Genomic DNA, 26,410 nt, shown 5'->3' on the forward strand with positions numbered 1-26,410 from the left:
CCGTATAGATAAGAAAAGTCAGTTCACCAAACTTTGGCTTCAAACTCGGTAAGGGTGGTAAATCTGAAGAAATTTGGCACACTCAGTGTATCACTAAAGCTAAGGCATCCTAATTACAAACACAGAGAAGCAAAATGCACAGTCTAAACCAAAGGAAACAAAAATAACAACTGTTTAATATTTTTACCTATATTCAGACAAGATGAAAAACACACCCACTGCTGCTCACTTAAGTTTATTCTGTTCCAAAAAACACTGCAGTTGGAATCATACACAATCCTGTTAAATTATGTCAGATAAGGGGGTTGTGGTGGGAGAATTTATCAGCACATTACAGTATTTATCCTACTGATTTCCATAACCATATTCTTGAATAAAGGTACAGCACAAGTTCAGTTTTACTTTATGCATGCAGGAGTTGCAGAGTTTAGGAAAATGGTCTTTTTCTTCCAGGTAAGAAACACTCCAGCCATTGGATAAAAGTGGAGGTAGTTGTAAGAATACACAATGCCAAGTGTCTGAACAGTGCTGTGTATGACACAGTTAACTTGCTTTGTTTGAAAGCCCAGGAACTCATAGGGGAACAGTTCAGCTGTTTGCTGGTAACATTTCTTTACACAGACTGCCTGATAGGAATCCCCTGATCCAAACTCTATTTAGATACCTTAATTTTTAAATTTCCGGTAAGGACTTGAGAGCCAGTGACTGGCTGGACAGGCATCCTTCAGGGGCTCAGGGAATCTCCTTTCTAACACTTCTGTGACAGAGTCTGGACAGACTATAATTCTGAGTGGCTGTTCCCTGTCTCACTTGGCTCCTGTGCTTGCTGTCTCCAATAACAGCAAGTGAAGTGTGTGCAGTGGCTGAAAGCAGAGCTTACAATGAGGAAAGGGCAACAAAACATTCATGCTAATGAAGCCACGGGGAACCCCACACTGCTCAGGCCTTATACTACAAAACTTTTAAGTTATAAAATCCCCCTTCTCAGATTTATTTTACAAGTTATTTGTTGGCCTTATTATAATAATACAAAAAAGTCAAGAAGCGTAAACATTTTCAGATCTTGCATTCTGCCTGCTAACAGCATTTTTCCAGGCTATTGTTTGGCAGCCTTACAGTAGTATTAATAATCATCCTCTTCATCCGAATCCAATACTTTCCTTCTGTTGAACTAAAATGAAATACATAAAGTGAAAGTTGAAGGGTCATGTAAATGCAGGATGGCACAAGCCTTTCCCAGTCCATGCCCGTGGCAGTGAAGGCACTGCCTGGGCAGAACACCCGCCCCAGGCCCTGTCAGTGCACAGACAGAGCTGGCCAGGCTGCCCCACACCACGCTGGCCCCAGGAGCTGTGCAGGGCTGCTCTGATGGAACCCCAGCACTCAGCAGGGCAAGGACAAAGTTCCAGCCTGAACTGGTCCCACACGTGCAATTCTGCTGCTCTGCCTCATACAACATTACATCTAGGAAAGAAAACTCACCTTCACTGTTGTTTTCTTTTCTGTTTGCTGACTCACTTTTTCAAGAATTTCTATCAAACCTTGTTCTGATACCTAGCAGAGTCAAACAAAGTGTGGATTAATACACTCTGAAAGATGCTTAGTATCAAACAACTGCATCACAATTTCCTTTTTTACAAAAGGGTTTTGATGGAATTTAGGAGCTATTTACAGCTAATTTAACTTGCATCTATTATAAACATCTTTTTTTAGAGTGAATTGGGTTTAGAAATAAATATAGGTGAGAAAGAATTAGGAAATATACGAACCTTTCCAGCTAGCTGTCCAAATCTTGCCATCTGTATAAGATAATTCTCTACTGCTTTTGCTTTGTCTGGCTTCACAAGTGCTAAATTGCTTACTGCAACAAAAACAGGCTCTGTTCATTTGTGTTTAGAACATTCTGCAATACCCTCACTAGTAACAAAAAAGTGAGAAGTGTCCCTAGGGAACAATCTTATTCATGCCAGGGTCATGAAATAAATTGAAAAAGGCATTTTCATTTATGCCAGGTACAAGACAGTTATATTTCTTACTTTTAAATATTTGCTTCCGATTAAACAACTTTGACTATCCATATAACTCCTTCTACTAATTAAAATAGAATCCAAAACATTAACATAATTCAGATACTCATTAGCTTCTCCCTTCTAATCACTGATATTGCCAGCTGAAAAGCTGCAAGTTTTATCTTCTCAGCAACAACAGTACTTTTCTAGTATGGCCTCTGTACAACACACTTTTGAGGAGTCTCTTAGATGAGTATTTTTTATTAGGAAGTTACTTGGATACTCACATCTTGCACGAGCTGCTTGATCAAGAACTTGAGCTAAAATAGTATTTCTTATCTCTGCTTCCCTGTAAGGAAAAGTGAACCACACATTAAAAGTGGGATTTCAAGCACCTAAAATAACATGCACAGAACAGCAAACTATGGAAGACTTTTGATTTGTGTAAGTGGCTTCTTGAGGTCACTTCAAACCTTACATTTACATTTACAGCATTTCCTGTCCTGGGAATGTCCATTTCCCATTGCTGAAGTTACGTAGCTGGCAACATCTTCCAAGAAATCAAGGTGGTGTTTCATACCTACACCTTCTCACTGCTCATAATTACATTTTAGGAGAAAAAAGCTATGCTACCCTTTAGAGCCTACACTTATCCATGTGGAATTCACCCCAAGGCAGTATGGTAGAGCAGGCACAAGGAAATGTCCATGCAATTCCAAAAAGCAAACCAAAGCTCATTTATGTATTTAGAACTTTTCACTAAGTCTCCATGTGTTTAAAATATTTGATATAAGTATCTGCAAAACTGGACCTTTAGTTTATGAAACTTCTGTTGATACAGAATTGGACTGTGCAAAGTCAGCTCTTCAAACACTTGTTTACAATTTTCCAAATTAGCACAAATACTGAACACTGCTCCCCCAACTGAGCTTCGACAACAATAATGTTGCATCAACTTTTTAACTGGAATAGGTCTCCCAGAAAAATCAAATCAACTGGGAAAGGCTCTTCCCACTGCAATAACAGCCAAATCCAACCCAAAAGTACCGGTTTGGGAGGAGTTCTGCCAGCATTCAAGACTTGGATCATAAACTCCTAGCATCCCCAAGGAGCCAAGGATTCTGTGACAGTGGGAGGGACGATGCTTCCCCAGAGCACCCGACTGTATCACTGCAGCTCTCGAGGTTACTGAACTCAGACAAATCCCCAGGGAAAATCAGCTGCTGCTGCTTTCTCCTCATGCCCTCCCACCCGGCAGGGCTCAGGCAGTATGGTCATGGCAAGGAAGCCACACCCGCATCCAATCTTTGATCCATTTCCATCCCTTTGTTGGTGGTTTTCCCAGCAACAAAACAAATGTGGGGCAACATTCTAAAGAAATTAAATATTAAAAAAAAACCACAAAAAACCAAAAAAACAAAAAGAGTAAATGGTTAAAAATTATTAGATGCAAGGCCAAAATTCAATAGTCTCATTTATACCTCTGCTTTGCTTCCTGTTGCGACGGATCAGCGGAAGGATCCTGAAGAAGGAAACCAGAGCAAATATCACAATCCAGAATCATTCAACACAGGACAGAAAGTTAAAATATTCCAGCAGCATTGATGGAAGATAAACCTGCCTGCTAAACCTGCCTGCCCATGGATGAGGTCCTGGAAATGGGAATCTGCTGCCCTAGCAATAAATGTGCCGCCCTCTGCTCTCACAGCGCAGCCATGCCAACAGTGGGTGAGCTGCTCCTGGTCCATCCACAGATTCCTGTGGCTGGGGGCAGGAAGAGGCCTTCTCCTTAGGTCTAGGATAATGGGCTTCTCCAAAGACCAGAAAACTGACAAAGCATTATAAATCCATTTGAGCAAGTTAAAGATGAGTGAAATGAAATGTAACACATTCTCAGCATGGCAGCTGAAATCCCAGAATCATGGAATAATCTGAGCTGGAAGGAACCCACAGGGATCATCAAGTCTAAGTCGTGAAACCAATGAAAATTTAATAAGGGATGTTCTACAAGAGTTAAGTGCATTAAACACTAATACATATGAAAAACAAAAGGGGGCGAAGTTCCAAGTCACTATTACTGGTGACTATTCAGAAACAAGTAACAAAACCCCAAAATAACCTTGAACTTTATATGGAATCAACAGCTCAGATTTTACAGGTAACAATTAAAGGTGTGAAAGCAGGATGGAAAACCACAGAGACAGGAGATACTGCTGGCTGGAGGTAGGTTAGATCCTTCACAGGAACAACAAAACTGATACTTCATATAAATCCACATATGGACTGTGTCAGAGGATGGTGTCCAGCTCTTTTTAGTGGTGCCCAGTGCACGACAAGGAGCAATGGCCATAAACTAAAACACGAGTTTCACCTCAACATGGGGAAGAACTTCTTTCCACGGAGGGTGGCAGAGCACTGGAGCAGCTGCCCAGGGAGGGAGTGGAGTCTCCGTCTCTGGAGACATTCCAAACCCACCTGCACACCTCCTGTGTCAGCCGCTCCAGGTCACCCTGCCCTGGAGAGAAGCTCGACTGGATAATTTCCTGAAGTTCCTTCCAACCCTAACAATTCTGAAATTCTGAATTCTAACATTTCAGCTCTGAAAACTAGGATGGCTGGAAAGGCGAGGAAGGCAATCCATGGAATAGTGAGCGCTCGGGGCAGGAACGCTCGTGTGCCGAACGTCCCAGGGCAGGAGCGGAGGGAGGCGCCGGCGGGGCCGGGGCTGCGCTCGGCGCTGTTCGCAGGCAAAGGCCCGGCACGGCCGGGCTTCTTCCCGCTTTCCCCCGGTCTCGGTCGCACACACTCCAATCCTCTTCCCCTCCAGGCCCCGAGCGGCGCCGAAAGCGCTTCGGGCGGAGGGTCGGCCGCTGCCTCAGCCCGTGCTCGGCCCCGATGCCCCGTCCCTCAGCCCGTGCTCGGCCCCGATGCCCCGTCCCTCAGCCCGTGCTCGGCCCTGATCTCGCCCCCATCCCTCAGCCCGTGCCCGGCCCCGATGCTCCGTCCCTCACCCCGTGCTCGGCCCCGATGCCCCGTCCCTCACCCCGTGCTCGGCCCTGATCTCGCCCCCGTCCCTCAGCCCGTGCTCGGCCCCGATGCCCCGTCCCTCACCCCGTGCCCGGCCCCGATGCCCCGTCCCTCAGCCCGTGCCCGGCCCCGATGCCCCGTCCCTCAGCCCGTGCTCGGCCCCGATGCCCCGTCCCTCAGCCCGTGCCCGGCCCCGATGCCCCGTCCCTCACCCCGTGCTCGGCCCTGATCTCGCCCAGCCGCCGCTGCCGCAGCGCCTCCAGCTCCTCGTCCGCCATGGCTGAGTCCGCCCGCGCCAGGCGCTGCCAATCCACCGCCAAGCGCTGCCCCGCCCCTCCGCGCCGCGCCAGGCGAGGTCAATCCACCGCCGATGCCCCCGCCCCCCGAGCAGGGCAGGGTCAGCGGAGCAGGGGGCGCCTGGACGTGTGTCCAGAGAGGGGGATCCACACCCCTCTGGCAGCTCTGCCACCCCAGTGCAAAGAATATCTTCCGCATATCGATGTGGAATCTGTGTTTCAGATCACGGTTATAGCTTCTCGCCCTGTCGCTAGGCACCGCTGAACAGTCTGGTACCGTCCTCTGGAGACTCTGGTATGGGCTGATGAGATCCCTCTCACTCTTCTCCAAACGCAAATCTCACAGTCCCTCTCCATCACAGAGATGCTCCAGAACCCTCCTCATCTTTGTGGTGTCTGCTGGACCCTCTCCAGCAGCTCCTTGTCTTTCCTGAGCTGCCCCTCTTTTGGGAGCTGCCGGCGTGAGGAGCGGGGGACGGTGCGAGCCCGGAGCGCGCTGTGTGTGAGAGCACAGCGGGACCGGCCCGGAGCGCGCTGTGTGTGAGGGCACAGCGGGACCGGCCCGGAGCGCGCTGTGTGTGAGAGCACAGCGGGACCGGCCCGGAGCGCGCTGTGTGTGAGGGCACAGCGGGACCGGCCCGGAGCGCGCTGTGTGTGAGAGCACAGCGGGACCGGCCCGGAGCGCGCTGTGTGTGAGGGCAGAGCGGGACAGGACCGGCCCGGAGCGCGCTGTGTGTGAGAGCAGAGCGGGACAGGACCGGAGCGCGCTGTGTGTGAGGGCACAGCGGGACAGGACCGGAGCGCGCTGTGTGTGAGAGCACAGCGGGACGGGACCGGAGCGCGCTGTGTGTGAGGGCACGGGATGGTGCCAGTCACTGCTACAAATGTCACCATGGACTGGTGACCTGGGCTCTGTGTCTGTCACGGGCCCTCCGATTTCCTCTAAAAAGCAGCCCTGGAGACGCGATTCGGTGATCATCCCACGGGAGCAGCAGGGAGCGGCACCGCCCTCAGGTCTGCTCTGCTTCTGGGGCTCCCCAAAAGTGCCTACCTGTGCTGGGTGCCCTGCTCCGCACTTCAGTGCACAGTCCGCGATGGGGACTAAAAGACATACTGACCTTCAGCCACGGCCCTGTCGCTGAAATCAACGAGAAAAAAAACCCACTCTCCCCCAAAAAGTTGACAAAGGTAACGGCCTTCATCAGACTGGCTACAAAGACACTGTAATAGCGTCAAAATAGCAATACAAGTGTTACTGGCACTCTCACTTAATAGCTTCAATCACGTTAAAAATCTAACTTTCAAACCTCCAATTTCAGTGTTGGTCACTCATAGTCTTATTACAGTCTATAGGTTTCCCACTGGTACTTTAATTTAACTGAAGAACCAACCCCAAAAGCTGCTCTGCCAGGACGAATAAGCCACAGCACCCTTAAAACAGGGATAATAAAGATGTGTTCACCAAATATTTCTGGTCTAGTTTTAAACAGTAACAAAATGTGTCAAGTGCTTGTTCATTTAACAACCGTTGCAGCAAATGCAGACAAAATTAGTTCAGTTAATTCTCTTTGGAGCTTTCCATGTTGCACCCAACAGATGGATCACAGGAGCCCATCCGTCCTGCCTGAAAACTTCGCAACTCCTGAGAAGTATGTTCAGACCGATTGAAAATCAGGGCTATTTCGGGATTACGTTTTTAGTGGTTCAGAAGGCAGGATTTGGTTTGTCCTTCCCCGTGGGCAGCAGAGGGAGCCCTCGTTCTACACAACGGCATTCGGTGCTCATCATGGTTAAACAAGAAAATAAAACAAAAAATTGTTTGGGTTTTTTGGAGGTGTTTTGTTAATTTGTTTTTTTTTTTGTTTTGTTTTTGGTTTTATTTTTGTTTTTGTTTTTTTGCCGCGCAGTATGTTCTCCCAGATGAAGCTTTAATCTATATCGTACATCTCTGCTGCTGTAAATTCATGCTCCATTATACCACCATATGCTTGGCTTCGCTCAGAGAAAGCTGCAGTAATCCTAATACTTCATCTCACTTTATAGATATTTGTGTTGCGGCTTTCACTGCATATTGTTTGCTCACACACTTAAAGGTTATGTCTTAATAAGTTGTTCTGGATGAGTTTATTAGCAGGGAGCTGGCAGTTGATGAGTTTTTGTGTTTTGAGAAGGTGTTGTAGTTATTGCCAATTATGATATGAGGCTCAGGAAGCAAAAAGGAAGACTTTGGTTCATTAAAGAAATCTGGAGACAACAGCGCTTTAGGTTGTGTATCATTTTTGACTTGTCAGATGCCTGGTTTATTTTTCAGCTGCTTCCAGGTATACATAATTTCCTCTGCAGTTCTAAATGCAAAAGCATGAAAGGGTGGGCCAAGGTTCTTCAGAATCAGTTGAGCTGTTTGTAGTGCTCAGAACCTTTAGTTGTGATGCAGAAATAGTGGATTCCTGAAAATTCTAGACACTTTTGATATATCCACAGAATTCTGTGTGTCATTTATATTGATGAAGGATGGTAAACAGAAAAGACATGCTTCTAAAAGACTGCTTTTTCTATTTTTTTAACTTATACTCTGTATTATTTTGGAATGTCAGCTGCCAGAAATGCTCAGTATGTGTTGATTTGCAAGTAATTATGCACTATGTGTACATTAGGAATTCAGCAGAGTTCTCAGGACTACCTGAGATATGTAAAAATCTCCAGGAGATCACTTTCAATAAGCAGGATCCTTCACAAGCCCTTTGAGACTCAATTTCAAACACTAGAGGGATCAAGAAAAGCTGCTGATTTTTTCCACAAGGTTTTTATCACTATAAATGGTGTTTTTCTCTAAGTAATGCTCACATTGGCCTCGTAATCACCCTTAGAATGACAACACATTAGAGTCATAACAGAATGCATGAAAAAATTCATGAACTAAACATCTCATTCCTCAAGCAATTGTAAATAAAGAAAAATACTGATGGTTGTGACAACACTGTAAACTCTGTCTTTAGCACTTCTGATTGGAAGATACACTGGAAATCCTTGGTTGATGAAATCCTTGCTTAGTTATCTCTGGCCTAAATTAAAAGTTTAATAAAAATTAATCACAGAACCATTGTTATAAAAATTGGCAAACATTGCAACACCTTCAAGATAAACATTACAAGATTTTTCCACCTTACAGAAACTGAAGATACTTTAAGAAAAGTAATATTAAAAAAAAGTAAACTGAATTGTGTTTGATGAGAAAGAAATTTAGAAAAAATTACAGCAAGAGTAGAAACAACAATTATCAGTAATTAACAGTGATTTTTAAGCATCTAATTAGTAATCATACCATAACATTGTGCCTGTTCTAAAGCTTACTGAAGGCATAGAAGATTTCCCCCTTAATTTCCACTGTTCCATAAAAAAACACACCAATGCAGCCAAAGATTATTTGCAATGCAACCCTCTGAATGGTGCCTCAGCAGTGGGCTCTAATAAATAAATACATAAATGTGTCATGAGAATCATTGTGGCCTGGCTGGAGCATGGCTTTGCAAAGATTTGTATGCAATAATAGCAAAATATAGTAGAATAGATTTGGAAATGGAATTATGTCCATGTGTGAGGAGATCTCAGATTGTAAAAGTCAGGAGCGAGAAAAGAAAAAAATATTACTCTTTACAGTTTTGTTGACAGACTTTTTAATTACATTTAATTTCAAAGACTAGGAGCAAATGTTTTGTAGGAACACAATCCATGTAGTCCCATCAGATGTGAGGAGCATATTCAGGTGTTTCCTTATGCTATATATATATATCTATTTATATATTTATTTATTTATTTACTTACTTATTTATTTAAAGTGGGGTACAGCATCTGTGATTGTATCTTACAGATTTCAGTAGGAATTGAATTGGGGTTTAAGTTCAACCTGCAAACTACTTGAGTTCATGCATAATTTTCAGTAATCTGAAATAACTATACCTCTCTCTCTCTCTCTATATATATATATATATATGTATGTATGTATGTATGCATGCACATTTCCTATTTTAGGATTGCCATCACTCATGGATTTTCTCTGTTACACAGGTGTCCACAGTTATTTTAACCTGTCTGAAGCCATTAATGGTATTTTTATTATTATTATATATATATAAAGACTCTTACACCTTAATTTTTAAGAAACATTTGTTTTGGGGTTTTTGTTGCATTATCAAGAAATAGAGCATAGAAGCCTTTGAGTTTTTTTATTAAAATCTTATACTTCAGGTTGTTCATTCTCCTTCTGGGTATTGTACTTGTCCCATGGGAAGCAGCTATGTGTAATGAGCTGGAGCACAGCAAAGCCAATAGAACAGGAACTCTGCATTATCAGCACATACATGAAGTGAGAGTGGACTGTGGCTTAAACCAGTTCCTGTTTTTCTTTTGGAACGGTAATATTTTCCTCTGTTAATATTTACTGTATTGTCAAATTTCTACAGGATTAAGCACTTAGTCACTTGTTTGTTGGTTTAGTTAATGAGGAATGTTGTTTTACTGTCCCTTCTTGAAGACTTTTCCCCCATATTTCAGATTCAGAGTGGGAATTAACTTGAATGAGACATCTGTATTGACAGTTTAGAACCATTGCATTTAGCTGAGCAGATTAAACACTACCTGTAAGAGAGGATTAGAATTGTCCTTCTTCCTTAGCTTCTTGCAACTGAACATTGCTTGTTCTGAAACACATCTCCCAGCTCCCCCCCAAAAAAATGAACTATGAATTACAGGGAGTAGACAATTTAGAAATATCACTCTAAGTTAAAATGAAAGCTGTTGCTGTTGCCAGTAGTATTATTTTATTTAGAATATTTAGATACTCTCACTTTTATAGAAGTGTTCATTTAGGAGTTTTATAACAGCTGCTATGTATAGATGTGGAAGTTTACCCTTGTTTTCCACCTGAAGTATTTTTGCTTTTAAAAAAAATCAAAACAACCTGAAATTAACCCTTCCATGTTCTTTGAACTTCATAAACTTGAAGCATGTCTCTATTAAAAGATACTACTGTGTAAAAGAGAGATGCACTAAGCCACCAGTTCTCTCCTAGTAGTGAGTATGTACTTGCTTTAATAACAGACATGAACTAGCGCTGTTTTTTTACTTATTTTTGGAAATAACACAGGTATAAGATGCACTAGATTTCTTTTTTTCATTATTAAGTATTTATTGCATTCCAACTATTACATTTTGCCTATGGAAAATATCTACTTTAAATTCTCTGGAATACTATTGGTTCCAATTACTTATTTAAGAGCCCATGAAATAAAAGATGCACATTAAAGATATTGAAGTTACCCACTTTATCTCATTGTCAGTTTCCCCTTTTGGCTGCTGTTTCACTGAGATGAAAAGAGAGACAGAGGAGTAAATGGAGGGCAGATTTCACAGAAAGATGGAGTGGGGGTGATGGAAAGACTCCAGCTGGGAGAGGCAAGGTGAGACTGGGGTAAAAAGCAGGGCTTGCTCATGTTTTACTTTTGTCATTTGCCTTTGCTTAGGTCAAGGTGTGCTGAGAAGGCCTGAGCTGACCCCGCAGAGCTTTGGCTGTTCCACACCCCCGGGAGCTGTTCTGGGAGAGAGGAGTGGAGCAGGACAGAAGGGAATATGGTAACTGTATTATGAGGAAAGCAGGGGACCTGCTGCCTGAGCCCTGCTTTACCTGCAGTTATTTCCAACAGAATTAAACAAGAGGTACACTGACTGCCTTCAGCTTGTCTCACCACACATTCATATCACATGAAAGATGAATCTTCACAGAGGCATCATTCCTCACTGGTTCCTTGAGCTGTACAAACAATATTTTCTCTGTATCCCCTTTACAGCAGCCATAAGCTTGGTTTCCAAATTTCCAGCATTAATATGCTTGAGTATTTTTAACATGTAAGAGCACAAAATGTAAGTTAGATAAATCAAAATATTAGTTTAGGTTTGTATCACTGTCAAGCTTCTTTAATTTTCAAAAAGATGAAGGTGAGATAATTACTTTAAAGGTGGTTTCTGCCCTTGTTGGTAGTATATTATTCCTTATCACTGACTAAACCAGAATATTTCTTATAATAACTGTTCTGATTGACACCCTTGCTAATTGTGATGTACAGTATAAGATACCTCAAATGAACCAGACGCCAGTGCATGGTACTGTCATACTGTTTGGAGTTATTTAAACAAATGTTATTTTCAAAGGATTGTTTATAGAAACCTCTTGTAAGTACCTTTCTGTTAAATGTGTTGATGTGTGATACTTCAAACTTTGCTTTCTTTTACCTGGGAGCAAACCCGTCTCAAACCCAGGAACCCTATGTGGAGGAGAGTTGCACCAGACACTGGATCTAGGTCAGTTCATCTGTGGCTTTCAGAGCTACAGCCCTTGGCAGATGTGGGCTCCTGATTTTGTAGCTGTTGTCTGCTCCAGACCCTGGAAGCCTTCACATCCCAAGCCATAGGGCTGCAGTCCAGTGATGTCCTTCCCAGAATTGGGGAATCTGGGAGATCAGGTTCCTCAGCAGCCCTTTAGGCCAGATGCTGAGCAGCTCACCAGAAGCCTGCCTAGCTTCTTCTGGAATGCAGATACATTTTCTTTGCCAAATCTGCACATTCTGACAATGTAATTCGTTCTTTTGATTTGTTATGCTGAGGTAAAAATAGTTTGGGTTTCACACCTGGAGAAATGTGATGACCAAAACAAAAGATACTGAAGTTATGGAGATTCACACATGTCAATAGAAAAGACAAGAAAGAATTAATGGGTTCTTTATGTTTATTGCATGTATACAAGTAATTGAAAAAAATTGGAACAATATTTACTCAGATCTAGTGTTGGGCATGTGTATTTGTTGTGTTTTATGTATCGAATGTGAAAACAGTCTGCTTCTCACAGACACTTCATTAAAGCAGTATGGGGATGCAACACAGTTTTGAGAAAAATGAGCATTTAGAGAATAGGATAAAGTCATGCAAAAATAATTATTTTAAAAAAATGTTTTTTTAAATATATTTTCTGTGTTAGTCTCAAGTCAAAAAAAATTGATCATGTGATGACTTAGGGGCTTAAGAGAAGCTTTTCTGTAAAGGTTTTCAAACTGTTAAAGGAACATTATTAATGATATGTTTCTACTGGTAAGCAGTAAAGCACCAGCCAGGGAAAACCGAGTATACCTTTAGAGTGTGATTCGAGCAAAAATTGATGATGACGATGTTGTCTGATTTCAACATATCTCAGGTTTCCCTTTTTGATGGCTGTATAGCTGATTTAATTTGATTATAAGTCATGTAGGAGGTGTTTCCAGCTGCATACATATATCAATTTAGGAACATTATTGTAATTAAAATATTTTCCTTAACCTTGGACTTGTATATAGCACACCATGCTTAACAGCAGAAAGGGTCTTCCGGCTGGTTGAGATAAACTGGAAAGTAATTGTTATAAAATAATGAAAGATACTAAATATGTCACTATCTTTTCCCTTTTGGAGGAAGAATTCTGCTTTGAGTATGACAGAAGGTGTTTCTTGCACTCATTTCAGCACTAGATTCCAAGAAAAAATTATAAAGAGAAAGCTGCATAAAGAACTAGCAAGGATTAGACAACAACAGCTGTACTTCTGAATAATTTAGGTTTAATTTGCAAAATTATACAGGAAAGGATTATCACTTGTACTTGCATTTGAGAAAATGGAGCTACAAGTGTTGTTATAAAAAGTGGCAATGTACAAACCATCTCAAATCGCACGGGGGCTGTTGTGTCACTCTGGGCTGGATCCTGCAGAGCTGCTTGCCAAGACACTTGTAGAATGCTGAGTGGGGAGTAAATAGTGTAGGAAGAGCTTCCTTTGGCTGGATATGCAGCAGAGCAGAGCTCTTCTGAAGGTTTAAACTTGTGCTTGAGAGGAATGTCTGCAGGTGCACCTGGTGACACATACAACATCTTGCTCCGGAGGGGTCAATTAATTCTGTTATGATTATATATTTACAGTTATTTATAGTAAAATATCTTAGGGGACTTCCAGCTCCTTTCTTCTCCTGGGAAGCCAGATATTGAGTATGTGGGAATCAAGAGCACTCGCTGCTTCAGGCATATTTGCCTTTTGATCAAAAGCAAAGTTGATTGTCCCACTTTTCCCTAAGCCATCCTGCTCTTCAGCTACAAGGTGTATGCAAACCAGGAAGAATGTCTTGTTCTTCTCTCCTGCCTCAATATTGACACTGCAGTCCCATAAAGTTAAGGCAAGATTTTCCTCAGAATGTTTTCTGCTCATGTTTCTGAGGAATTCTGATTTGCAAACTGCAAATTCTGCATCAAATGCTTGTCATGTTTCTATAAAAAAATGTTTCTTTATAAATCACTAAGTTACAGACTGTTACAATTCAGTAATTTCCAAAGATTAATTCATAACATTGACAGAGATTATGATTTTGTCTTGGCCTTGCCATCACCTGGTCACACAGGTGAACCTCAGTAACCAGCAGGTTGGTTTAGCCTGATGCTGTGTGTGACCAGGAGAGATCTGTGGTCATGTGAGATCTCTGGAAGTGATGCTCACCTGCACTCCAGGCTTACAAGAATCTGTGCAGCCTATGAGCCTGAGCAGGAGATTTACTCTCAGGCAAGTAGGTATACCCTGAGGGTTGTAAATCCTGGATTTTGCAGAGTGAAAATAGGGAAACTTCAAGTTACTGTAGTAAAAGATGCACACATGTAATTAATTCAAGGCATGACCAAAAAAAAAAAAAAAATTCTTGCTTTAGTGCAAGAATTGGTGCATCTCGACAAATCCAAATTTAGAGGTAACAGAAATTAAAGTTTTTGTAAAAGGGAGGATGGTTTGGAACATTCAGAGAACCCTGATGGGATCTCAGAGAGTGGTGTTCAACAGACAGGAGAAGGAAACAAATTATGTGTAAAGTTTATTACATTTGAGAACTCAATGAACTTGTGAAGTAGAAGACCTGAGGAACTTGCAGTGTAAAGCCACCATGGTCAGGATTTCTGGAGGTGGGCTGAAGTCAGAAGGATTCTGACTATACAATATCCAGGGCACCAGCTCAGATTCTCACTGATTTGCAGAGTTGGTAATAGGATTGGGGAGTCTCAAGTATTTCTCTAAGATTACCATAGAGCAGTGAACTATAAAACAACATCCTTTTATTTTTTGATAAACAATGGTATAAGGTCTCTATTTTTTCTAAAAAAACCTTGTGCAGTCTCCCAGTTTCGTGTCTACATGCTGATTAGGATAATGTGGGTAGAGTTCTGCATTTGAAATCATGAATGAGGCTCATCTTTAGTCTGTTAAAACCACATGTGTGTTTAAATTACTTATCTGTTGAACTTCTGATGCAGAAGGGAAAGACCTTGCAAAATATAGTACTGTTCCTGGTATGTTTTTATAGAGGGAAATCCTAGTGGATGTAGAAAACAGAACTCACTAAAATGCTCTCACAAAATGGTTTAATCAAAATTTGATCAAATTCTACTTGTAGATTCCTTGTAGTATCATACTAGTTAGGAAACTCTTGGAAAAAAATCCTTTTATCTTGAAGCCATGTAAATCTTTGTCACCAAGTTATGGGTTCTTCCTATCTCATTCCATTCATTATTGCCCATTGCTCTGTACACATCCACATGTGTAAAATTTTCTATTTTAAGGCCAAAAAAGAGCCCCCACAAAAGCACTGAAGATAACATCCTGTATAGGAGAGTGCTTTTATAGAGACATTTCAATGTGAGGCATAAATGGAGAGACTATATTAATGTGTGAAGCTGATGCTTTGTGTCTCCTTAATTGCTTGCAGGATGCCAAGTCTCTCAGAGGCTTCCTACTTGATCCTGGCCTGCCAATTCCCCAAAAAGACAACCAGTTTCTCCAAAAGGCTTGCAGGAAAACACAATTTTACGTCTATGAACTTTACTACAGTCTTCAGTGGCACACATAAGGGAAATGCACTGTTTTATGAGAAATGTAAACATTATTCAGTCTCATGAAATTTGAGTAATGTGACCAATATGGAGTATCTTTTATTATTTTGCTGTTCTTTAATCTCAGAATGATTCTTAATCTTAAATGATTCATGCACTACATAAACACAGCAAACTCCCATTTTATATTGTGTTGGACTTTATTCTTGAAAGGACTGATCTGTTTTGAAAAGGAATTGCATAATCTAGTAACTTTTTCTACAACATCCCTGATTTATGTAGTCATAACATGGTGAAATTTAGTTTTATTGGGTTTTTAGTTTTACTCCAAAAATCCAAACAAGCAAATAAATGTTGGGTTATATTTCTCTCTGGTTATCACCAGAAACATTCTTTAGTCAAGCTACATTTCATCAAGAATTTTTTTACCTTCACAAATCGGGAGACATAAGGGAGATGATTAATTATGACTAAAGATGTGACTTTAGGTCAGTGACAGCACTCAAGCACACGCTGAGAGCAAAAGTGGCATTTTAGAGTAGGTAGCTGTCTAGAAATCAACAATTAAATATTTTCAGGGGACACCGGAGTGCTGGGAGAGTCTGCCTGACATGTGACAGGCTGCAGGACATCACCTGTGCACTGATGCCCGCGGCGCGTGGAGGAAGAACTCGGCTCCGGAGGAGGAGAAGCGAGCGGCAGGTGTCTACATCAGCGGGATCATTTGGGCAGTTCGCCCAGCGGGGACATCCTGTGGCAGGCGCACGGGACGGTTCGCTCCCCGCGCTCTCGGACCGGGGGAGGGCAGGGCGGGGGCGGCCCCGCGTGCCCCGGCCCCTCCCCGCCCGCCCACTGCGGGCAGCGGCGGGCAGCGCCGCGCACCATCCCGCAGCCGCCGCCGCTCGCAGCCGGCATGGGTCCCCGCGGAGCGCGGCGCGGCGCCCGGCGCGCCGCCGGCTGCCTGCTGCTCTGCTGGGCTCTGGCCGCCGCCCGCGCCGCCCCGCGCCGGACACCCTCGTTCGACGGCCACGTCGCGGAGAACCGGCCGGCGGGCACGCGGGTGCGCGGGCTCAGCATCCCCCTGACGCGGCTGGGGCCCGAGCCCTGGTGCGCCAAGGTGCAGGGGCGCCGCTGGCACCTGCAGCTGCTGGGCGAGGGACACTCGCACTTCCAGGTGTCGCTGGACGCGCGCACGGCCCGCGTGTGGCTGCGCACCCGCCGCCCGCTGGACCGCGAGGCGCGGGCGCTGTACTCGCTCCGCCTGGGGCTGTGCTGCAAGCGCTGCGCGCCCCAGGGCGCCGCGCCCGCGGAGCTGGCCGCGCTCACCGTGCGCGTCCTGGACGACAACGACAACGCGCCGCGCTTCGTGGGGCCCGGCTCCGCGCAGCTCCGCGTGGAGGAGACGCTGGCGCTCAAGTCCCAGGTGTGGCAGGCGCGGGCCGAGGACGCGGACGCGGGCGCCAACGCGGAGCTGCGCTACTTCGCCCTCCCGCGCAGCGCGCACTTCTTCGTGGTGCCGCGCAGCGGACGCGTGGTGCTGGTGAGCTCCCTGCTCCACCTGCGAGCTCCCATCCCGCTGCGCCTCTACGCGCGGGACCGCGGCCGGCCCGCGCTGCTCAGCGAGCCCCTGGAGCTGGAGGTGCTGCCGCAGCCCAAGCGCCTCCCGCCGCCGCCACCCCGCCGCCGCCGGGCTGCGCTGCCGCCCGCCGCGCCCCTGGCTCTGGCCCTGCCCGAGGACGCTCGCCCGGGCACCCGCCTGGCCACCCTGGCCCCCTCGCGCTTCGCCTCCGCGTGGTTCGAGCTGCTGTCGCCGCCCGTCGAGGAGTCGCCGGTGAGCGTGGAGCGAGAGAGCGGCGAGGTGACGCTGCGGGCGGCCCTGGACAGGGAGGCGGTGGCCGCGTGGGAGCTCGTCGTCCGCGTCCAGGAGCGCCGAGGTGGGTGTTAGGCAAAGTCTTACGCCAAGTAGTCGTCCCATCACGGAGAACGAGGACAGTTTGTCTCCAGGTGACAACACGCACCTAGCGGTGGTTTAGCATCAGGTGTCATGTGCAGTTTTATGGAAAGTACTTTTGGTCTTTTAAATCTATAAACTATTAGCATTAAAAACACTGGAAGTGACAAGAGGCACTAATGTAGCTTAGGAAAAGTGGACTGTACAGCTGTGTAAAAATGTTTGGAGCAGTAAGGCGTTTAGCAGAATTTAAGTGTTTCACTGGTTAGACCTCTTAGTGAGTGGTTGAGGCACAGCACAGGTGTTTGTTATTAAAATATTCTCTACAGCGCTCATCCTGTAAGTGCCTAATTTGAAGCATGCCGCTGAAGCCATTGAGTTTTGAGTCATTATTAAAGTTGAGTGTGTTTGACTCGCATGCATGATGTGGGGTTTTACAGGACTGGAGCCAAACAGGTGCTGTTCTTTTTAAAAATATCTCAGGAGTTTAACGTACACCATTAAAATGGCATGTCTGTGACTTATCATTTTTCACAAGCTCTTACTCAAGTTAAATGTAATAGCTAATTTCATTTACTGATTACACATGTTGATTTTTAGAATTCTCTTTTTCTTTTTAATTATCATATTGGTTACTGTTTTTTGCCTATGAAAATATAAATTAGTTTAAGCATATTTTAAAATTTATGAATGGTGGATATCTCTGCCCATTCACCACGTCGCTTTTTTAATTTTTATGTTACTTGTGATTGTAACGTGGTTGCAGAAATTGCCCAGAATGAGTCTTCTGGAGAAAGTCTTATCAGAAGACATGAGTTGGTTGGCCTGATTTCATCTTGGAAGGGCTCAGGATGGGTTTGGCATGATGAGACTTTCAGTGGCTGTGAAAGCGATTAACTGCTCAGCAGTGCAGCTGCTCAGGGTGATTTCCCTCAGCCACAGAGCCGCGCAGGCGGGAGAGATGAAAAGCTTCCCACGCGATTCCGCTCCCTTATCTCGCCTGCTCTGTGACTGAGGGGCAGCCCATAGGAGTGAGAGGCAGTTTATTCCTCGGTGTCTGAGCGATCCCTGAGGATGCCTGCAGGGCTCTAATTAGCGCAGACAGTTTCGCTGACACGGATACTTCCCCCTGTGAAGCAGGGCTACACCAGCAGCTCCTTTCGCCCGGGTCCTGAGGAGCAGCTCTCAGATCCTCCTCTCCTTCTCTCTGGGGTTTCGTCGCGCCTGTCGCGGTCGCGTGTTGGTGTCAGACACTTGCACTGGCTTTGTGCTGTATTCCAGCCTTAGCTTTGGCTGCAGACCAAGAGCTTGACAGACCAATTTCCAAAACACAGCACTTTGTGTGTCCTACCCCCGCTAGTCAGTCTTGAGCAAGGCTGCCTGCCGAGGGGAATGTCATTGCTCCGAGGCAGTGACAGAGCCCATCGGGTCAATCCGAGTGTGCTGCTGGGATGTTCACCCGCTGTCATGTAGCTCAAGTTCCAGCCCTTTGCTGGTGTCAGTTCCCTCTTGTCAGGATCAAGAAGATGTTAGAGAAGCGGTAGCTAACCTTGCCCCGGGTTACTTCTGGTCTCACCTTTGAGCTCGTTTTTTCCCGTACCTAGTCTGAATATAGAAATCTGAGATTGCCTGGAACAAAGCTTGTCATTCTGTCATGCCCGAGATTTCACTTCCAAGGCAATACTTGCTAATGCAGTTTAAAAAAAATCTGAAACAAGTTTTAACTTAATTTCAGGGATTTTTTTTTACCATCATGTAGTTTCACTAAGTAGTTTGGAGCATTTTCCACTAGCCTAATATATTACTGCTGGTAGTATGTAGTAATAAGAGAATAAATCTCTAAGAAATATGTAGGACTAAGTTCTGACTCTGAGATAGGTAGAAAGCAATTAATTGTGGACACTCCAAATGCCATACTTTAGGTAGTGGTGATTTTAAGTTCCCTGGTTTAAAGGAGACCAAATTCAAAATATATCTTAATAATTTTGTTTTCATCAGTTAAAGGTTAATAAGTGACTTGGTACTTTCAAAACTCTTTCAAGTTGCAGAATGCTTTCTTACTCCTTTTATAGGAGTTAAAATACATTTAACATAATACTTTGAAACAGATTTAGAAAGTTCTCTCTGCTTACTCACAGTCCAAACTGCAGTAATCTGAAAAAAGAAAACCAAAAGGAAGGGGTAGGAGAAAAATGCCTAGCATAACTATATGTTTTACTTAGTCTGAAATAGGTGCAGAATATTGCAAAAGCTGCAGGAGAAAACAGTATTTACAGAAGTGAACTTTCAGGATGAATTAAAGTGTAGAGATGGCTGCACTGAATTTTGTTGTGAATAAAAGTGCAAGTTCAGGTTCATTCTCCAGTTCATTTACTTTGTTTTTTTTGCTTTTAACATTTGTGGTCACTTATGTTTATGGTTATGTGTAATGTAAAATTTCAGTAGCTGTGGGTGTCTAGTATTAGAGTTTATGATATCAGGTGTCTATTTATTTTCAAGTGGTATAAAGTTGTATTAATTTCTTCAAATTTTTTTTTCCACTTTCCACTCTTCTTGCTGCCTGTAACTGTGAACTGAAAATGAACCAATAATTAATTCAGTCGTTACTCTCTTCTTCAACCCAGGCAATGATGTTGAGGATAAGACAAGGTGTTTAAATACTTTAGCATATAAAGTCTACCCTCTTTTCCTTTATCTTTTCAGTGTAGTTTATTGTGAGTTATTTGTAATGTGCACTTCATTACCTAGAGCAGTAAAAAGTGCTAAAAAGCATTGTGCCACAAGTGATCCTAATGCATCTCTGGGCACAATAACTGATTTTTTTTTTTTTTTTTTGTCTGACAGAACATTCTCAAAATAGTAGCAAGAAGATGGGTGTATGCTAATAAAGCAACATCGAGCAGTTTCTTCCTAGTCTGTGACAGCCCCCACTCTTTGGTTCATAAATGGGACTGTGTAGGAGATGTCCTTTGCCTGAATTAGCTTTTCTTCAAGTGGCATGTAACAGGCTGAAAGTTTTTTTATTTCCCCCCTTTAGCTAAAATAGAAATTGGAATTTTTTTTGTTTACTTCCTCTCAATTCTGTCCTGGATAACCAGCACAGCAGTATGTGCAGGGCTGGTATTCCAGATGCAACCAGACCTTTGGTATCTCAATATCCAGGTATTTCCCAGCTGTTGGTGACAAGGACGGGTTTTCTCTCTCTGAGTTGCATTTTGCTGAAGGTATGAGTTAAGGGAGCTCACTCCACTTGGCCTGGCAAGTACCTACCAGTGTAACACACTCCCTCATCACTGCCTGGAGTATTTCTTGGTGGACCACAGGCTTTGTGCTGGTGTATGTTTGCCTGTGTCAGGGGTAGATTTGAAGGGCTTTTGCAGTATGAAGAACTTTTCAGCATTCAGGGTAGAGTTTTTTTTTGGCAAAGCTGCAGTTGAGCTCTTGTTGGTCATGTGCACAAATCACCATTCATTATCATTACCAGGGTGTGGTTGCTTTGTGACTGAACATAGTTTTTGGTTATCAATGTCATGGTTTTATTTTAATCTAGATGCCCAAAAAAATCCTTTTTTTATTCTTTGAAATAACAATTTGGTGTATTTTACTGCTATAGTAAATGAACTGCAATCTGTAGAGGAAGTACTATGTTACAAGTTCTGTTTATTCATTGTGCATAGCTCTTGCTTTTTGATACTTTGTAGGCTTAGTTTTATCATAGTTTTTTTGTTTTTTTTTCTGGAGGCAGTAATTAGTAGAAAGTAGCAACAACAACAAAAAAAAAAAACTGGATCTGCAATGCTGAGTGCTTTTTTTAATGGAATGGATTTTTTTTTTTTTTTAATGGAATGGGTTCTCCTGTGTCTGTGGAGGAGTTTCAGGGCCTGGACAAGAGTGGACATTATGCTTTGGTTTGTATTTCAGCTTCAGGTGAGCTCTTATCCAACCTGCACTTGAACACTGGCAGACTGGGATCATCCACAACCTCCCTGAGACACCAGTTCCAGTTTCTCACCACCCTCACAGTAAAAAATTTCTTCCTAACATCCTAACCTAAATTTCCCCTCTTTCAATTTGTACCCATGACTCCTTTTCTTGTCACTGCAATTCCTGACAAAGGGTGTCCTCTGGCTTCCCTGCAGGCTCTTCAGATACTGGAAATTGCTGTGAGGTTCTGCCTTGACACTGGACAGAAAAATCAATCTTGAGAGCTGAAGACACTTGAAATTGAAGAGTGGCCTGGCAATCTTTGTTTTTTGTAATTAGCAAACATTTTATTCAAAAGAAAATAATGCAAAACACAAACTTTACAACCCCAAACCAAAGGGAAACTTCAGGAAAACACTATGCATTAGTTTAGTTTGTGCCATGAAATGCTAAAGAGAATGCCATAATTTCAGGGCTTAACATGTTTTTTGGCACATGGTCCTTGACGAGGAGTTTCCTCTGGTGACCTCACTGATCAGTCAGCCCTGGGTTATATTCTTCAGTTAACCTTGCCTGGAAGGACATGGTTATGCTCACATGTTTTTTTGTGGCATTTCAGGATTTTATCCCATTCAATTTATTAGGACACCATTTATGCTTTGCAAAAGCATAATGCTATTTTAAGTTTTTACTCAGTGAGCAGAAGGTAAAATTTCTTAGACTGTCATACACATTAATATTTCAACATGGGGTAGCATTTAATTTGAGAAGGAGCCATTATTATTCCATTAGTCCTTGGGGGAAGTGCATTAAAGATCCCACCTCTCTAATCCTGCTGTCTCAAGCTCCCTTGACCTTACTTGATCCATGGGCATTAGCTTTGTAATCTGCTGTCATTCATTTTTTCTCATCAGGGGATTCACTGAGAGTGATGTTTGACACGCCTTCCAACAGTTAACAGCATCACTTGTATTTTAAATATATTTATCCTGTTGAAATCAACACAGAGAGTGGAGATCTCAATTTTAGTAATATTTTCACCTTGAAGGATTTTGTGCTTGGAAGTCAAGGATCATCTGTTTTAATTTTATCTGAGGTCTTAGTCCCTTACTAGCTGTATTGATTCTGGGGGGGATCATCCCTAAGAATTAAGTAGCTTCTGGGTGATGTTTTGCCTTTTACATTTCTTATTACCTCTTTCATGAATTACAGCTGTCAGCAGTTACACTTCAAGCTGAGCTTAGGTTGAAATCATCATCTATTAAACAGCAGATGGGTTTCATTAAACAGCAGTGGGTTTCATGCACTTAAGTAAAAAAAAAAAAAAGTGTGTTCTGTGTGCATTCAGGACAGCTATGGGTGTTTACAGGCTTGGAATGCTACTGATTTATGGCAGAAAGGAATGTCTGAGGAAACTGTGGAACACCATCTTGATGTTTGATCTGTCTGAATAATTAGAAAATTTCTGCTTTCTATTCCAAGCAGTCAGATTAAAAATATCTTTGAGACTGCTATGACTTGAACACCAAAGCTGTTTAGATCTTCTGGCTGTTTATAATCTCAAATATTCAGTTTCTACAAAAGAAATGAACTTCTCTTTTTCTTAAAATCTAACTAAATTTCAGCACAAATTTGACAATTTGATAGAACTAATAAATTATAGAACATTCAGGCCAGGTTGGATGGGGCCTGGAGAAGCCTGGTCTAGTGGAATGAGATGAGCTTTTAGGTCCTTTCCAACTCAAATCATTCTAGGATTCCACAATGATCCAAGGTCATACAGCAGCCTCTCTGGTGAGGCTGGTGATTGTAGTGGCATTTTTACCTTTTTTTTTTTTTTTTTTCCTATTTTTTTCTTCCTTGCACAGGAAAGACTCCTAAAAAACAAGCTGGATTTCCCCAAGAAATTGTAAGGAAAATTTCATGAGAACTTCCCGTCTTACAGTGGTACAGTAGCTGCTCCTGCTTTAGCCAAGTTCTCTATTGGCAATCAGTAGTAATTCATTAAAACACATTTTGTTATTTAAGGATGTCTGTTGTGATTATTAATCTGCAGTCATTTTTTCACATCTGGGCATTCTTGGTTTCCCTGACTGATACCCTCAGAAGATTGATGACTTCAGTTACTGAAAATCCCTGATAACTTGGTGATCACCTTAATGTCTTTTAATTGGTTATTTATGCTAATTTCCTTTCTGTCATGATCATTGAGATCCTCTGACGCTCTCTTTACTTTTGTTTTCTCGTTTGCTTTAACTTCTATTTTAAAAGCTGTATGATGGTAAGGAGCAGAGACATGCCAGGCTGTCATTATTCTGTCTGCAAAAAAGATGAGGCATATTAGGAGAGAACATGGGCTGTCCCCAGCTTGAGCCCATCAAAGTTATCTCTTTAGAAGGTTAATGTTTTATGAATGAGCAAACTACTGTACTTAAAAGTAGCCTATCATATACCTCAGGAATTTTCAGAAATGACAGTAGAGAAATGTTTGTGCATAATTGTCCTATTTTTTGAAGGATATATAGTAAGACTGGGTACAATAACCAGTAGCTTTTATCTCATGGTATGCTACAAAAATGGGAAAACAGATTTCTCCTGATTGCAGCTAGAGGCTTAGGGCATTAAGATTTTTTTTTTCTGAAAACATCTTCCCAAACCATGTTCACTAGGTATTTTACAGGAACACATATAATAGAGTTAGGTTTTAAAATAGCACAGTATGATATTTGCAGAGAGCCTTCAAAACTTCAATATCCTCTCAACCAACTCCAAATATATAACTTGGAGTAACCCAAATAAAAACCCCAAGTTTTCAAAAAACATTTGTCTATTTAAGGTAAAAAGTGGGAGCAACCTAAAAAACCCACAAGCCATAAAGAAAAATTCCAGCTTGAATACTTAATTTGCTGATGGATTTAGGGCAGTATGTAATAGCAATAGTAACCTCAAGGCTTGCAAGACTTTTAACATTCTCATAATCTCCTTTTAAAAATAAATTGTAATGACCTGAAAATGCCAAGAGCAGTCTAGCTTCTCACCCATTGTGATTTAATCATGATAATATAATACCTCTTCCCTCAGAACATTCAAGGAATATATAATGTTTGTCCACAATTGCAGAGACATGTTCAGCCAACTGCATAGTCTCTATTGTCAGATTTTTAAAAATCAGAATGTTGGGAATTGTCAGTTTTATCAATTACACTGATGCAGAGAAACCTACATTTTTCATGAATATAAGGATTTTATTTCCCAAGTTTTGTCTTATAGAATTATCCATTGGATTTTTGAGAGAAAAGACAGTCATATAATCCTAATGCAATCAGAAGTCTGAGAATATGATGGATTTCACAGATTGACAGCATCTTTTAAAATGACATGGTGGAAAGAGATGGGTTTAGAGGCAGCTCTGACCTACAATATTTGAAACTGCAGTCACCAGGCATGATTTTCAAGGCTTGGTTTAACCAGAAGAGCCTTCAGAAGTTGCTGTTAACTGAATGATTAAATATTAAATCCTTTGCTTTCTTCCTTCCACCTTTGGTATAACTTTATTGGTAGGTGCGGGAATATTTTTTTCTAGTTGCTGTCTGAAATGACAGGATGTATCGGTTTGCACTATCTCTCTGCAATCCAATGAACCTTTATAACCAGCTGCAATAGCTGGTTCATGCTACTTTATGTTAAAATCCCTTCCCAGAAAATTAATGGTGAATATAATAGAAAAGAGTCTTCAAATAAGCCTGGATTCAGTAAAGCTGTAAAAAACTAAAGCGGAAGAGAACCATTATCCCATCAAGACACCTGGTTGCTTTTTGTAATTTTTAGTCCCAAGAAGTTTGCAATTTTGAGAGGGTTTTCCCTTTCTAAATTCCTCTGTATATCTTAAATTTGATATGGGAAGTGTAACCCAGTCTTCATAGTATGTGAGTGTTAAGGCTTTTTCCTGTTTTGTTTGGTTGTTGTTGTTATTGCTGTTTAAATGTTTTAGAGACTTTCCCTATTTTTTACTGACTCATCGCCATTTATTTCCATTTTTACTATGATTAAACTTCCCAGCAAGTTACTTAATTTTTTGTTCATTCTTCTTTTTTTTCCAAGGGACGAAAATGATGAGTGATGACATATATCTCCTGTGAGCAGAAACGTGGCCAGCTAGTGTATTACCTTACCTAATGTGGTTGGATTTCAGAGCAAGGCAGTATAATAAATCCTTCTGTTTATCAGTTTTCAACCACAGATAGGCATGAAAAATAAGCAATTATAGATAGATACCTATGATGAGGTTTCAGCAGTGGATCATGAAGATTGATTTTGGTGATAGAGAATGAATTTCTGTGCTACAGCTTTTGTCAGTAATATTAAGTTAAAAGGAAGTAATTCCAACTGGAAGGGAGTATGAGAGAGAAAAAAAAGCAGACTTCAGGATGAGCTGCCCTAAGAAGGATTTTTGATGATACACGAATTGACTCTAATAGGGAATTAAGCAGCTAAAGTAGGAAAAACTTCTGGACTAGAGTTTATGATTTTAGTTTTAGTTTTCTGTATAAATTGAAAAGAGCTGTGAAGGGGGCTTAGATTTGATACTGCGAGGGGCAAATAAGTGGTGTTTGCAAATATGTAGGAAAAGCAATCTGCTTATAGAACCTGTTTTCATTAGTTTCCATGCTGAAGAAAAATAAGACGAAATATACTTTCTGATTAAATAAAAAGATGTTTTTTACCCTTTTCAATTGGAAGTATTATTTTCTATATGACTTTTAAAAATACTCATTTTTGGCATAAGATATTCCAGTGTTATGTTAATGTCATGTTCATGATCAGCAAGGGCCATTTTGTGTTTTATCTCCTCTTGCTCAGTATCTGTGAGAAAGCAATTTAAATTTTTCTTTTGTCTGAAAGTAGAGAAGAAAATCTGTCAAATGCAAAATCCGTGTGTGTGCCAACAATCTAATTAGCAGAACTATTTTTTGAGTAGGTTTTCTTTTGAATGGATGACATTGTGTAAGATATCTGTGGTGTGCCTGGCTTGAAAGTCAAACATCTAGCATTTAATACTGAGACATTTGTAATTGCTATTGTGTTACACAACAGTTTGAAAATTCTTTTTGGAAAATGAAGCCTGGGTCAGATTCCTGACTTAGGGGGTGTCAGCAGTGGTCGACTTGCACTGCTGGATGTAGTGGCAGGTATCTCCACTGCTTGTCAGGGCCTGGTATTGGGAACAGATACTTTCAGTAGAACCTTTCTGTGTGTTTGCAGGACT

The 26,410-nt window shown here is 42.2% G+C and overlaps 2 protein-coding genes across 3 annotated transcripts in view; one reads left to right on the forward strand and one right to left on the reverse strand.

Annotated features, from left to right (window-relative positions):
• Positions 1–219: 219 nt before the first annotated feature.
• Positions 220–5,324, reverse strand: PDCD5 (programmed cell death 5). Of its 2 annotated transcripts, none has more exons than XM_021540949.3 (6): positions 5,249–5,324; positions 3,491–3,531; positions 2,297–2,358; positions 1,770–1,861; positions 1,483–1,554; positions 220–1,171 (listed from the first exon to the last, which is right to left on the reverse strand). In XM_021540949.3, exons 1-6 carry the CDS (start codon positions 5,312–5,314, stop codon positions 1,124–1,126), a joined length of 381 nt encoding a protein of 126 aa, XP_021396624.2. In that variant the 5' UTR covers positions 5,315–5,324; the 3' UTR covers positions 220–1,123. The 2 variants fall into 2 exon arrangements, with proteins under 2 accessions (XP_021396624.2, XP_085445598.1); XM_085589472.1 differs by lacking the exon at positions 5,249–5,324 and adding an exon at positions 4,381–4,488.
• An 820-nt stretch (positions 5,325–6,144) lies between these two features.
• The window catches only part of LOC110476213 (neural-cadherin-like), a 72,521-nt gene continuing 52,255 nt past the window's right edge, over positions 6,145–26,410 (forward strand). Inside the window, exon 1 of the mRNA XM_077786296.2 lies at positions 6,145–17,203. Coding sequence (XP_077642422.2) covers positions 16,183–17,203 — 1,021 coding nt within the window. The 5' untranslated portion in view covers positions 6,145–16,182. The remainder of the gene's footprint in view (positions 17,204–26,410) is intronic.

This window comes from Lonchura striata, chromosome 11, assembly GCF_050655825.1.
Source record: "Lonchura striata isolate lonStrDom1 chromosome 11, ASM5065582v1, whole genome shotgun sequence".
In the NCBI taxonomy this organism is placed as follows: domain Eukaryota; kingdom Metazoa; phylum Chordata; class Aves; order Passeriformes; family Estrildidae; genus Lonchura; species Lonchura striata.